Source organism: Dictyostelium discoideum (assembly GCF_000004695.1).
Source record: "Dictyostelium discoideum AX4 chromosome 2 chromosome, whole genome shotgun sequence".
Lineage (NCBI taxonomy): Eukaryota > Evosea > Eumycetozoa > Dictyosteliales > Dictyosteliaceae > Dictyostelium > Dictyostelium discoideum.
In genome coordinates this window covers 5,582,306-5,596,169 of record NC_007088.5, presented here as the reverse complement: position 1 = coordinate 5,596,169, position 13,864 = coordinate 5,582,306, and the positions used below count along the sequence as shown (strand labels likewise).

Below are 13,864 nucleotides of genomic sequence, written 5' to 3'. Positions count from 1 at the left end.
ATATGTTAAAAAAAAAAAAAAAAAAAAAAAAAATTTTATTTAATTTTTTTATTTTATTTTAATTTAAAGTAATTTAACCAATTTACTTTAATTTCATTAAAATGTGAATAAACTATTTTTGATTTTATAATTGAAATTTCTAAAAACATAATTAATTTATACTTTTCATCATTTGAATCAATGAAGTCTTTACAAATTTCAATATTATTTAAAATTTCTTGGATTGGTTTTTCATATTTTTTTAATTCTAATTTTTTGTTTAAATATAATTGTTTATTTTTTTTATTATCTTCAAAATGTAAAATTTCAACCATTGTTAAATTGGATATTCCATATAAAAATTCAAATAGTTCATTTGAAATTGATTCAATTTTAATTATTTTATTATATAGTTCTTCATTTAATTTAAAATTAATATTATTATTAATATTATTATTATTATTATTATTATTATTAATATCATTATTATTATTATTATTATTATTATTATTATTATTATTATTATTATTATTATTATTATTATTATTATTATTATTATTATTATTATTATTATTATTATTATTATTATTATTATTATTATTATTATTATTATTATTATTATTATTATTATTAATTTGTATTGTACTTTCTAATAAAATTTTAATTTCTGAATAAGTTTCATTTATTTTATTTATAATTGTTTTTGAATCAATTAAAGAAATATTTTTTATTGGAATATGAGTTTTTAGTTGTAAATTCTTGGAAATTTCTCTACAATTACCTAATGATTCGTTTATTTCTTTAAATAATTCTAAAATTTTTGTATAGTTAAATATTTGAATAATATTAAAATATATTTCATTTTTATAAATATGCTTATTTATAGTTAAATTATTTTGAAAAAATGTATCAGTAATTTTCATGAAAAAAGGGTTAAAAAAATAAAATTAGTACTAAAAAAAAAAAAAAAAAAAAAAAAAAAAAAAAAAAAAAATAGCAAACGAGACAAAGAAAAAAAAAAAAAAAAAATTAAATAAAACAAGTATTTAAAAAAAAAAAAAATTAAATAATAATAATAATACCAACAAAAAAAAATAAAAAATAAAAAATAAAAAATTATCAAAAAAAAAAAAAAAAAAAAAAAAGCACTCATAAACGTACAATATATATAAGTAAAAAAAAAAAGCACTCATAAACGTACAATATATAAAAGTGTAAAAATTGAGCATAATTGTATTTGTTCGGTTTAATTGTTTTTTAGATAATTTAATTTTAAACAACCAACACCAACATTCACATTATTGCTTAAACTACCACCCCCTCCGTGGTTTTTTTAATTTTTAAATTTTTTTTTTTTTAAAAACTTTTTTTTTTTTTTATACACAATATTTTTTAGTCCCACCATACCAAGAATTCTGAAATAGTTTTGAAAGTATTTTTTTTTTCATAAAAAAATCCAAATGATCAAAACCATTTTTTTTTTTTTTTTTTTAATAAAAATTAAATTAAAATTAAATTAAAAAATTAAAAAGAAAATTCATATTAATTAATTTTTAAATTTAATAAAAAAAAAGAAAATTAGGCACATATATTTAAAAATCGAATTTAATAATAAATATAAAAAAATAAATTAATAAATAAATAATATAAAAAAAAAATCAATTTTTATGTTTTGTTTATGAAAATATAAAATGACATTCCTATTAAATTTTAAAATTAAAAGCCATGACAAAATAAATGAAAAAATTCAATGTAATAAAAATCAACAACAACAGCAACAACAACAACAACAACAACAATACCCAACCCATATAAATATTTATAATACAATTAAAAATGAAAATATTAATAGCAATAATAATATAATTGGTAACGAAAAGAGATATGTAACAAATGAATTATCAAATTCCAAACAAATGAATTCACCACTTAAAAGATCATCTTCAAAAAATATAGTTCAACAAAAACAAAAGAAATTTTTAGAAAAAAAAAATAGTGAAGAATTATTTTTAATATTCACAATTGACGATTTATAAATTTATTATTACATATATAAATTATTATTAAAAAAAAAAAAAAAAAAAAAAAAAAAAAAAAAAAAAAAAAAAAAAAAAAAAATTAATTGTGTAAAACTATAATAATTTTAAAAAGGTGAAAAAAAAAAAAAAAAACCATTTAAAATAAAAACTTGTATATTATTTAAATAACCAAAAGGTTACGATATTTTTAAATTTAATTAAATATTTTTTTAATATTTTTTTTTTTTTTTTTTTTTTAATTTTAAATTCGTTTTTTAATTTTTTTTTTTTTTTTTTTTTCATTAATTTTAACTATTCTATTTTTTTATTTTTTTATTTAATTTAATTAATGATGATTAATAATTTATTAATAAAAAATAATAAAATTAATCTAAGAAGAATAGAAAATGAAATAAAAAGGGGTTTTAGTAATACTAATAGTAGAGATAATAATAATAATAATAATAATAATAATAATAATAATAAATATTGGAAAAGATTATTATTTACAGATTTACATGTATCATCAAAATCATTAGATAGAACTATTGACGTTTTAAAAAAAGTTAGAGAATTAAGTTGTTTAGAATCAATTAATAATAATAATAATGGTAATATTGATAGTAATATTGGACCAACACCAGTTATATTTTTAGGTGATTTTTGGCATCAACGTAATATACTTCATGTTAGACATATTGATCAATTATTAAAAGAATTTGAACAATGGAAGAGATGTAATATTGAAACCATATTCATACCAGGTAATCATGATCAAGTTTCTATTGATGGTAGTGTACATGCTATTCAAATGTTTTCCCTATTTCCAAATTTTAAAGTTGCAACTGATCCAATCATTGATTATGATAATGGTTTTGCATATTTACCATGGAGAGAACAAAAAGAAGAACAAAAACAATTATTTACAAATTTATCAACTATTAAACCAAATATTGATTCATCAATTCATAATAAATGGACTGTTTTTGCACATGCCGAAATTAAAGGTGCGATTTCAAATGGTGGTTATAAATCACATGGTAAATTTCAAATTGAAGATTTAATAATTGAAAATAATAATGAAAATAATAATAATAGTAGTAGTAGTAATAATATTAGATCATGTTATTTAGGACATTATCATAAACGTCAACAAATTTCAAATAATTTTTGGTATATTGGCAGTCCATATGAACAAAATTTTGGAGAGATGAATGATCCACATGGCGTTGCATTTGTTGATTCAAATGAAATTAAACCAAGATTTATTGATTTCAATGATTTACCACGTCATCATAAATTATATTTTCCATTTGAGTCAAGTAAAACTTCATTAGTTAAATCAAAAGATATTGTTGAAGTTCAATCAACTTTAGATAATATGAAATCAAAAGATTATATTGATTCAATTAATTCTTTACCACCATTCATTGATTTAAGAAGAGTTATGATCAATGAAAATTCAATAAAAAAACAACTTTTTAAAACAAATGAAAATTTAAATGATAATAAAATAACAACAACAACGACAATAACACCAATTAAATTTAAATTGGAAGATTTTTTAGAAAATTATATTGATCAACAAATTGAAAGAAATTTTTTAGTTGAAGAAAATGAATCGAAAAAGAAATTATTATATTTAGGTAAAGAGATATTATCAATGGTGAATGAGCCAACCATTGTACCTATGGGTAGAAAAGTTAAAATTCAAAAGATTACAATTAAAGATTTTTGTGGATTAGGTGGTGAATTAGAATTAAATTTATCAATGGATGTTGATCAACAAGAGATGATAAATAGAATGATTATGATTAGAGGTGAAATGGGGTCTGGTAAATCAACAATATTCGAAGCATTGGTGTGGTGTTTATATGGTAATACTTCTCCAAAGAAACAGTCAACTTCAAGTTCAAGTATTAAAGGTGATGAGGTTATAAATGATCAATCTAAACAGGCATCTGTTAAAGTTGAATTATTAATTGATGATTGTAAATCTATTGAAATCGTGAGATCCAAAACTAGGAAATCCGGTTCAAAAATTGTTATCAATGGTTTAGATGAGGATAATGATAATTTTAAACAGGGTGTTTTAGATCAACAGTCATTGATTAACAATATAATCGGTTTAGATTATGATTGCTTTAGAATGAGTATTTATTTAGGTCAAGGTTCAATTTCAAATTTTGTAACTGATACTGATAAACGTAGAAAAGAATTATTATCACGTATATTTTCATTAGGTACTTGTATACCTGCTGCAAAATTATCAAAAGAATTGAGAAAAAAGAAAAAATCAGAATTAGATAATCTTGAAAAATTAATTTCAAATGAAAAATCTTCATTATCAACTTGGTCGTCAATTGATTTTCAAAAACAATCTTTAGATTGGTTAAATGAAAAATCAACAAATTTATCAATTTTAAATCAACAATTAGAAAAAGATTTAATTAATTTTCAAAATTTAAATAATACTTTAATTATCTATAATCATGAAGATAATAAAGAAAATAATAATTTAAATATTACAAAAGATAAAATTAATGAAATTCAAAAATTAATTAGATCATTAGAAAATGAAAAGGAAATAATTCAACGTGATTCAACTAGATTATCAATTAAATTTAATGAAAATTTAACAAATTTAAAATATGGAATTAAACAAAATCAATTTGAATTTAAAAATTTAACAGATACAATTAACCATTTAAATAAGCATTTAATTGAGAATAAATGTAGTCAATGTGGTCAAACTTTAATTAATAATAATGATGAAAATGAAACTAATAATATTAAAGATAAAATTGAAAATTTAAAAATTAAATCTGAAAAATTTCAAAATGAAATTAAAGAATTTGAAAATAAAGAAAATCAATTGAAAATTGAATTTGAAAATGAAAAGAAATTAATTGATGAAAGGAAATTAAAGATTCAATTAGAGTTAAAAGATAAACAAATTGAATTACAATTTTTAAATAAACAAATTCAAGATTATTCAAAGATTGAAATTAATTTAGGTTATTTAAAAGACTCAATTGGTAATAGAAAAAATCAAATTTTACAATTGGAACAATCTTTAAATCCATTTAATGAAAAGATTAAAGAGAAACAACAAAATATTGAAAAACTAATGAATTCAATTGAATTGAATGAATCTTTATTTAAAGATGTTCAATCTCAATTATTGAATTACCAATTCTGGGAGACAGGTTTCAGTGCTAGTGGTTTACCATTGATGGTATTGTTAAATGTAATTGAACAAGTTGAAACCTATGCAAATCAATTCCTTTCAATATTATCAAAGGGTAAATTATTTACAAAACTCTCAATCGATAATCAAGAGGAGTTATCTTTAGAAGTATTTGAATTATCTTCAAAGGATGGTACATTAGTACCAAGATCATTTTATCAATTAAGTGGTGGTCAAAGACGTTGTGTAGAATTATCTTATAGCCCTTTTGCTCTAAGTGAAGTGGTTTTCAACCATTCAGGTTCAAGAATAACAACAATTATCATCGATGAACTCACAAACCATTTAGATTCTTCCGTTAAACCAATCATTTGTGATCTTCTTAGAAATTTACAAGAAAAAGATTCTGTAGTTGTAATCGATCATGATATTAGTGTCCAAAGTGAATTTGATCAAGTTTTTAATTTAGAAAAATCATTTGATAGTAAAAAATTAAAATTAAATTTACTTCAATAAATATAAAATATATTTTTTTTATTTTTTTTTTATTAGAAACATTAAATAAAAAACAAAAAGAATTCTAAGAATATTATTATTATTATTATTATTATTTTTATTAATTTAAAATAAAGCAACAAGAGAACCAACATCAATTATACAACTAATTGTAATACCTGCAATTGTATTACTTAATAATTTAGATGATTTACTTACCACACTATATGATGATGATGGTGACCAATATCCAATTTAACACCATAATGATATAATGTTGGGTCAAATTGAAGGTATAATATTCTTGATGTTTGAATTTGAATGACATGATAAACGATCGGTATCATTTGTAATTTCACTTTCATTTGAACTTAATTTCGGATTATTATAATAAACTAATGTTTGATTTGGTGATAGACTACATTGAAAATTACATTTTAGAGGTATTATAGTATTATTATTTTTTTTATTATTTGAAGATAGTGTTAAAGTTGCATTTACAATATCTGATAAACTAATCCCACCAATTACTATTTAAATTCCATCTTAATTATTTTGGATAGTTGGAATAACTGTAAATATTGGATCTAAATATGTTAATTTAAAATTTGATATTAAATATTTACCAATAAATACTGAAATAATGGGTATTATTTAAATTATTTTTTTTTTTATTTTTTTTTTATTTCGATTGTGTTATTTCATTACCAAAAACCATCATATATTTGAACAGAAACTCGATGATATTTCAAAAAAAAAAAAATATAACTAAATGAATTATTTATTTTAAAAATTTTCATTAGTTGTTAACTCTAATGGTAACAGACTTATTTTTGTTAGTAACCGAGTTTTTTTATATAAGGGTGGATAAAATACAGAAATAAATTTCAAATACCTCTCCTTAAATTATGTTTTCTTCTTGTGTGTAACCAAAATTAAAAAATAAAAATGTTATTTCATTTGAGATTTTTTTTTTTTTCCATTAAATAATCTATAATTCTGTTAACCATTTATTTTTTGAGATTTTATTTGAATAATACTTGTGTAATTGTTTTATTTTGTGTTTTTTTTTTTTTTTATTCAAATTAACACCAGTGCAACTTTTTTTTTTTTTTTTTTTTTATTTAAATTAAATTTTTTTTTTTTTTTTTTTTTCACTATCTTTTTATTATTTATTTTTTAAATTAGAATATTTTGTATGTATATGAAAATATTATTTTTTTTTAATTTCAACAAATAGAACGTTGGTTTTTATTAATTCCGATTCACTAGATCTAATTAAAAAAATTTACAAAAAAAAAATAAATAAAAAAAAAACAAAAAAAATCATTTTTATTATAATGGGGGAGTGTTGGAAGATTTTATTTTTTTATATTATTATTTTTTTTATTTTTATAATGATTTGGATAAATTAAATTGTTATTATTGTTATTTAATTATAAAAAAGGAAATTTGGTTTTTTTTATTTAATTGAATTATTTTCAATTAAATTTTTTTTTTTTTTTTTTTCATTATTAAAAAAAAATACTAATATAAATAGGACATATTTTTTTTGTTATTTTTTTTTCATTATTAAAATTTTAGAAAAGCACAAAAATGTTAAATAAACTAATACTATTATTAATTCTATCAAGTTGTTTGGTACTATCAGTTAAAAGTGAAGTTAATGTTGATTGCTCCCTCGTTAGATGTGCCCAACCAATATGTAAACCTCATTATAGATTAAACATGACCGATTCTTGTTGTGGTCGTTGTGAACCTTGTACCGATGTTGCATGTACTCTTCAAGTCAAATATTGTCAAGATGGTGAAGTTCCAACCGGTTGTTGTCCATGTACTCTCCCACCAACCAAACCAGATTGCTCCCTTGTTAAATGTGCTAGACCAGTATGTAAACCATATTATAGATTAAACATGACCGATTCTTGTTGTGGTCGTTGTGAACCATGTACAGGTGTCGCATGTACTCTTCAAATCAAATATTGTAAAGATGGTGAAGTTCCAACTGGTTGTTGTCCATGTACACCTCAACCAACTAAAAAACCAGATTGTTCAAAAGTTCCATGTCCAAAGATTTTAAAATATTGCCAAGAAGGTGAACTTCCAACTGGTTGTTGTCCATGTACACCTCAACCAACTAAAAAACCAGATTGTTCAAGAGTTCCATGTCCAAAGATTTTGAAATACTGTAAAGAAGGTGAACTTCCAACTGGTTGTTGTCCATGTACACCTCAACCAACTAAAAAACCAGATTGTTCTGATGTAATGTGTACAATGGACATTAGATATTGTAAAAATGGTGAACTTCCAACTGGTTGTTGTCCTTGCACACCTCAAGAAACCAAAGTTCCAGATTGTTCTAAAGCTATGTGCACAATGGATATTAAATATTGTAAACCAGGTGAAAAACCCTTTGGTTGTTGCCCATGTCGTGAAAATTTAACTCAATAAAAAATTAATAAAATATATATATTTGTTTTTTTAATTAATTTAAAATAAATATATCATTCTTTTTTTTTTTTCTAATAATAGATTTAGTTTTTGTCCAAATAAATAAAAAAAATCAAAAAATACTAATAAGTGGGTGTGAGTTTAAATAATAACACACTATTAAAAGTTTATAAAAACAAAATTGTAAAATGACCCACTTTTTATTTATACACACAAAAAAATAATAAAAAATAATAAAAAATAATAAAAAAATTAAAATAAAAAAATAAAAAAATAAAAAAATAAAAAAATAAATTAATAAATTAATAAATTAAAAAAGAATCAAAAAATTTAATACTCATTGAGAATTAAGGATTTCAAAAATGAAAACGATAATACTATTATTATCAATACTTAATTTTGTATATTTTGTCAATGGGCAAGGTATGTTTTTTTTTTTTTTTATTTTTTTTTTTTTTTAAATTTAATATCTTTTAAAATATTAAATATGATTTTCTCATTATCATCATTATCATCATTATCATTAGAAATACCTCAGATGATATTTAAGACATGGCAATTTAAACCAGATAGAAATTTAGATTTTGGATTGGATCTTTCCAGTTTAGACGAAGATATTACCAGAAATTTTTAAAAATTATTCAGATACAATTTCAAATCCAGGTTTTTGTTGTGTATGTATCTATTTTTTAAATGAATTGAAAGAAAATACTAATTTTTTATTTATTTATCTAAATTTTAGGGTGATAGTGAAGTTGAATCAACTAATGATCCAAATGTAATTGTTGTGCATGGAGAAAATTCAGTTAGTCAATGGTTTGCCGATGCTCCATATGGCGTTGTTGATGACTCTCAATGTCCATCCTATAGAGTTGATTTTCCATTTGAATATTTTATAGAATGTCCAGATTGTAATTTTGGAGAAATTAGTTCATATCCATTTTCATACTCTGATATTGGTTTTAATAACCAAACATTATTTAATTATGATAACGATATTGATCAAGGTTTATTTTGTTTTGAACCCCATTTTTCATTTAGATTTAATGGACCAATTCCAATTAGTAGATTACCTATATTCGCTTTTTTAACAATTGATTCACCTGGTGAGATTTGGGCATTCATTGATAATCAATTAGTGATTGACAAAGGAGGTATTGGTTTCAGCGAAAATCCATATGGTGAACACCTTATTTTTTGAAATGATTATCTTAATCATACTCATACTGCTAATATTTTCGGTTATCAACATATGGATAATGTTGACCATAGAGAATTCTTTCTTGCAATATAACTAATAATATGGGAATATTTTGTAGTTATGTTGATGAATGTGGATTTTGTGAAGTGTGTATTATTTTTTTTTTTTTTTTTTTTTTTTAATTATTGTTATAAAAAAATATTAATTTTTATTTTTTATTTAATTTAGTGATGGTATTTGTAGAAATCAATGTTTTGATGATCTAACAAGTTGTTCTCAAAAGAGAACTTTATGTGGTACCTGTGTAGTAGCAGATAGAGATTGTGGTGATGGTGATGCATGTACACTTGATTATTGTACAGAAGGAACTTGTTGTGAACACGCTTATATTGCCGGTTGTAGATGTGATGAAAGTAATTGTAACACTACTGATTTATGTTTCCCAAAACAATGTGATGAAAATTCTGAACACTCTACAACGAATTTTGTAGAGTGTCCAGTAACTGATGACTGTCTATATCCATATTGTGAAGGTGGTGGATGTCTATGTGTAGAAATAACTACAACTACAACCACCTCTATTATAACAAGTGAGGCCACAACTACATCAATTCCAACAACTTCAACAATAACTTCATTACCAACAACTACAACTTCTGCAACTACATCAACAACACTCAATCCAACAACAATTTCAACATTTTCACCAACAACAATTTCAACAATGTCAACAACCACAACAATGCCAACAACATCACCATCTACTACTTCAACAACATTTATTCCAACAACCACAACTGACCTAACAACCGTAAGCCATACCACTGAATTATCAACTATCTATTCATCTACAATTGGAGCAACATCAAGTACCACAACAACTGGCTCAACTTTACCACCAAGACCAATGGCAGTTTGTTATGAAAATATTGATTGTCCTCCACATTATTGTTGTTATCAAATATCAAGACATAGTTACACTTTTATTTCCAAATATTTTGAAGACCAATGTTCCCCTGATCGTTTGAAAATATTTTAAAATTTTAAATATTAAATAAAAGAAATAAAACAACAAATTGAAAATACTATATATTTTTATTTATTTTTTTTAATTTTCATTTTATAAATATTTTTTTTTTATTTCATTTCTTTTTTTTTTTTTCTTTTTTTTCATTTTTTTCTTTTTTTTGTATTTTTATTATTATTATTGTAATATTTTATTAAAAGAATAAGCTATTAACATTATTGTTGTTATTTGAATTATTTGCAGTGATTGGGAAATTGTTACCAAATGATTGAGATGGTTGTGATTGTTTTGGTTGAGATGGGGATGAAGTAAACATTAAAGAATCCAAAGAAGAGAATTGAGATGGTTGTGGTGGAGTTGGAGTAGCAGAAGTTGGAGTAATATTGAAAGAGTTATTTCCAGCAGCTGCTGGTGACCTCATTGGAGCACCACCCATTGGAGACATAGCATTCATTCCTAAATTCATAGCGCCCATATTGTTATTCATTGGAGCACCACCCATTGGAGACATAGCATTCATTCCTAAATTCATGCCACCCATATTGTTAGCACCACCCATCATACCACCATTATTCATTGGCATCATACCACCAAATCCTCCCATCATACCTCCATTATTCATTGGCATCATACCACCATTGTTCATCATAACACCATTATTCAACATACCACCATTGTTCATCATACCACCATTATTCATTGGCATCATACCGCCATTATTCATTGGCATCATACCACCACCACCATTATTCATCATGCCACCATTGTTCATCATACCATTATTCATTGGCATCATACCACCACCATTATTCATCATATTGAAATTGTTATTATTGTTACCTCCCATCATACTATTCATACCAGTTGGTGGTGTAGGGAATCCATTATTATTAAATGGTTGTTTATTCATATTATTGTTGTTCATATTATTATTCATATTGTTGTTCATATTGTTGTTCATATTGTTGTTCATATTGATATTGTTATTGTTAGCACCATTGCTGCTTACTTTTGAACCAACAAATGGATCAAAGGTACTATGTGGTTGTTGTTGTGGTGCAACAGATGGACCATTGAAATCATCATCGATTAATGATTTCTTACCTTGTGGTGCGCTATTCCATTGGTCATCAATTAATGATACATTACTCTTTGTTTGAACTGGTGTTGGTGGTTTTATGTTATTATTGAAATTATTATTATTATTATTATTATTACTATTGTTATTGTTATTGTTATGATTATTAAATTCAGTTGTTGCAAAACCATTTGCTATTGATGGTCTAACAAATCCATGTGATTGATTACTTGGGTTAGTAGTTGAATATCCTCTGTTATTATTATTATTATTATTATTATTACTATTGTTGTTATTGTTGTTGTTGTAGTTATTGTTATTATTGTTATTGTTATAGCCATTGCTATTATTATTATTTTGTGAGTATGAACGTAATTCTACATTATTTGTTGAAGAGAAACCACCTCCACTATTACCACCATAGTTTTCACGTCTTGGTTGTTGTTGTTGGTGTTGTTGGTGATGATTATTATTATTATTATTATTATTATTTCCAGTACGAGAACTAATATCTCTTCTCATAAATTCTTTTCTTTCATATTTACTTCTAATGAATTGTTCTAAAGTGCTAGAATAAAAAAGAGACAATAATAATAACAATATTATTAATAAAGTTTATTCAATTTTTTTTTGATGAATAAAATCCTATTCTATACTTACTGTGTATCAGTGTTTGGATCTGGTTTTCTATAGTGAGCTGGCATGAACTCTTCATAGATTTGATTCACTTTTTTGTTACCTCCATCAACCATTTGTTGTAATAATTCAAAATTCCATTTATCAAGTGTAACACTTCTAACCTTTGAGATATGGACACCTAATGATCTATGAATACCTGAACATTTTATACAAACAAAAATACCTAAATTGGTTGAACACCATCTTGGATCTTTTTTTTAAATTTATTATTTCCAATTAAATTTCATTTGTTAGTAAATAATAATAAAATTAAAAAACAATAATAATAACAATAATAATAAATAAATGGGTGTGTATTTTAATATGATTTATATAAATTTAAAAAAAAAAAAAAAAAAAAATGATATGATTTAAATTTTATTTTAATTTAAATTTAATTAAAAAAAAAAAAAAAAAAAAAACTTACTCTTTGAACTGCAATCAGCACAATATCTATTTTCTTCCAATTTTAATAATTCTTCCAATCTTTGAATACATTGTTGAGTTATTTTATCTTCTTTGCTCATTATTTGTTTATTTTTGCACTTTTTTTTTTATTATTGAAAATGTGGAAAAAGAAAAAATTGTAATAATACTTTATAATAAAACAAAAATTAAATTATATAATAAAAATAAATAAAAAATGAAAAATAAAAACAGACACTATGATAAAAAAAAAAAAAAAAATAATAATATAGAATTTTAAAATTAAAAAAATAAAACAAAAAAAAAAAAAAAATTAAAAAGCTTAATTTTAAAAAAAAAAAAAAAAAAAAAAAAATAAAAAAAAAAAAAAAAAAAATAAAAAAATAAAAAATTCAACAAATGTTGGTTATGGCCACCCGACATAAAGAACTTAATTTTTTTTTTTATTTTTTTTATTTATTTATTTATTTTTTTTTTTTAACTTTTTTCTTTCATAACGATATTTATTTTTTTTTGTTTTTAATATTTTTTTAATTTTTCTTTGTTTAGCAAAAAAAAAAAAAAAAAAAAAAAAAAAAAAAAAAAAAAAAAAAAAAAAAAAAAACTTAATATAAATTGTGCGAACCCAAAACAATTTTTTTTTTTTTGAAATTTTTGATTTTTTTTTTTTTTTTTTTTTTTTTTTTTTAAAAGTATTAGTTTTGTATTATATGTAAAAAAAAAAAAAAAAAAAAAAAAGACGATATGGTATGTATTGATTATAATAATATTTTTTAAAAAAAAAAAAAAAGAATTTATTTAATATTAATAAAATAAATAAAAAAAAAAAATATATAGTCACTACTTAGATTAAATGTGTGCGATAGTGTAACTGGTATTTGTTTTTATGAAAAGATATGGAAATGGAGTGGTACATCAATTGCAGAAGGTATTTGTAAATTAGTACTTACATTTCATAAATTATCAAATGAAGTTGGTGACACTGGTGAAGTTAAAGGTGTATTATTTGAAGCACCAACCACCCAATCAAATAATTTCTATAATAATACTTTAAACAATGTAAATAATAATAATAATAAAGATAAGGATAAAGATAATATGAGCGGAAGTATTGGAAATAATAATATAACGAAAGATAATGGATCATCAAATTCATCATCAACAACAACATCACCAACATCATCGAATAATAATAATAACAATAATAACAATCAATCATCAGTATCACCATTAAGTACATCAGGTGGTAGTATAGTAGGTACACCAACAACTGTTACAAGTAATATTAGACATTCATTTCATAGTAGAACACCATCGACAA

The 13,864-nt window shown here is 22.2% G+C and overlaps 8 protein-coding genes across 8 annotated transcripts in view; 6 read left to right on the top strand and 2 right to left on the bottom strand.

The window, feature by feature from the left end:
- Positions 1-53: 53 nt before the first annotated feature.
- On the bottom strand, positions 54-902 carry DDB_G0275797 (hypothetical protein; the record flags this gene model as incomplete). The annotated part of the gene is made up of 1 exon (XM_638352.1): positions 54-902. The coding sequence occupies one exon, from the start codon at positions 900-902 to the stop codon at positions 54-56; it is 849 nt and encodes a 282-aa protein (XP_643444.1).
- A 768-nt stretch (positions 903-1,670) lies between these two features.
- DDB_G0275609 (hypothetical protein) lies at positions 1,671-2,015 on the top strand (the record flags this gene model as incomplete). The annotated part of the gene is made up of 1 exon (XM_638351.1): positions 1,671-2,015. The coding sequence occupies one exon, from the start codon at positions 1,671-1,673 to the stop codon at positions 2,013-2,015; it is 345 nt and encodes a 114-aa protein (XP_643443.1).
- A 331-nt stretch (positions 2,016-2,346) lies between these two features.
- Positions 2,347-5,703, top strand: abcH3 (metallophosphoesterase domain-containing protein; the record flags this gene model as incomplete). The annotated part of the gene is made up of 1 exon (XM_638350.1): positions 2,347-5,703. The coding sequence occupies one exon, from the start codon at positions 2,347-2,349 to the stop codon at positions 5,701-5,703; it is 3,357 nt and encodes a 1,118-aa protein (XP_643442.1).
- Positions 5,704-7,278: 1,575 nt separating this feature from the next.
- ampA (adhesion modulation protein A) lies at positions 7,279-8,133 on the top strand (the record flags this gene model as incomplete). The annotated part of the gene is made up of 1 exon (XM_638349.1): positions 7,279-8,133. One exon carries the CDS (start codon positions 7,279-7,281, stop codon positions 8,131-8,133), a length of 855 nt encoding a protein of 284 aa, XP_643441.1.
- Positions 8,134-8,495: 362 nt separating this feature from the next.
- Positions 8,496-9,334, top strand: DDB_G0275607 (hypothetical protein; the record flags this gene model as incomplete). The annotated part of the gene is made up of 3 exons (XM_638348.1): positions 8,496-8,556; positions 8,779-8,807; positions 8,876-9,334. 3 exons carry the CDS (start codon positions 8,496-8,498, stop codon positions 9,332-9,334), a joined length of 549 nt encoding a protein of 182 aa, XP_643440.1.
- A 101-nt stretch (positions 9,335-9,435) lies between these two features.
- Positions 9,436-10,373, top strand: DDB_G0275605 (hypothetical protein; the record flags this gene model as incomplete). Its single annotated transcript, XM_638347.1, has 2 exons — positions 9,436-9,482; positions 9,563-10,373. 2 exons carry the CDS (start codon positions 9,436-9,438, stop codon positions 10,371-10,373), a joined length of 858 nt encoding a protein of 285 aa, XP_643439.1.
- Positions 10,374-10,554: 181 nt separating this feature from the next.
- Positions 10,555-12,644, bottom strand: DDB_G0275603 (Arf GTPase activating protein; the record flags this gene model as incomplete). Its single annotated transcript, XM_638346.1, has 3 exons — positions 10,555-12,007; positions 12,100-12,328; positions 12,545-12,644. The coding sequence occupies 3 exons, from the start codon at positions 12,642-12,644 to the stop codon at positions 10,555-10,557; spliced, it is 1,782 nt and encodes a 593-aa protein (XP_643438.1).
- Positions 12,645-13,287: 643 nt separating this feature from the next.
- The window catches only part of DDB_G0275835 (hypothetical protein), a gene marked incomplete at both ends in the record, with an annotated part of 909 nt that continues 332 nt past the window's right edge, over positions 13,288-13,864 (top strand). The window contains 2 exons of the mRNA XM_638345.1: positions 13,288-13,290; positions 13,381-13,864. The exon at positions 13,381-13,864 is cut by the window's right edge and continues 332 nt beyond it. Coding sequence (XP_643437.1) covers positions 13,288-13,290; positions 13,381-13,864 — 487 coding nt within the window. The remainder of the gene's footprint in view (positions 13,291-13,380) is intronic.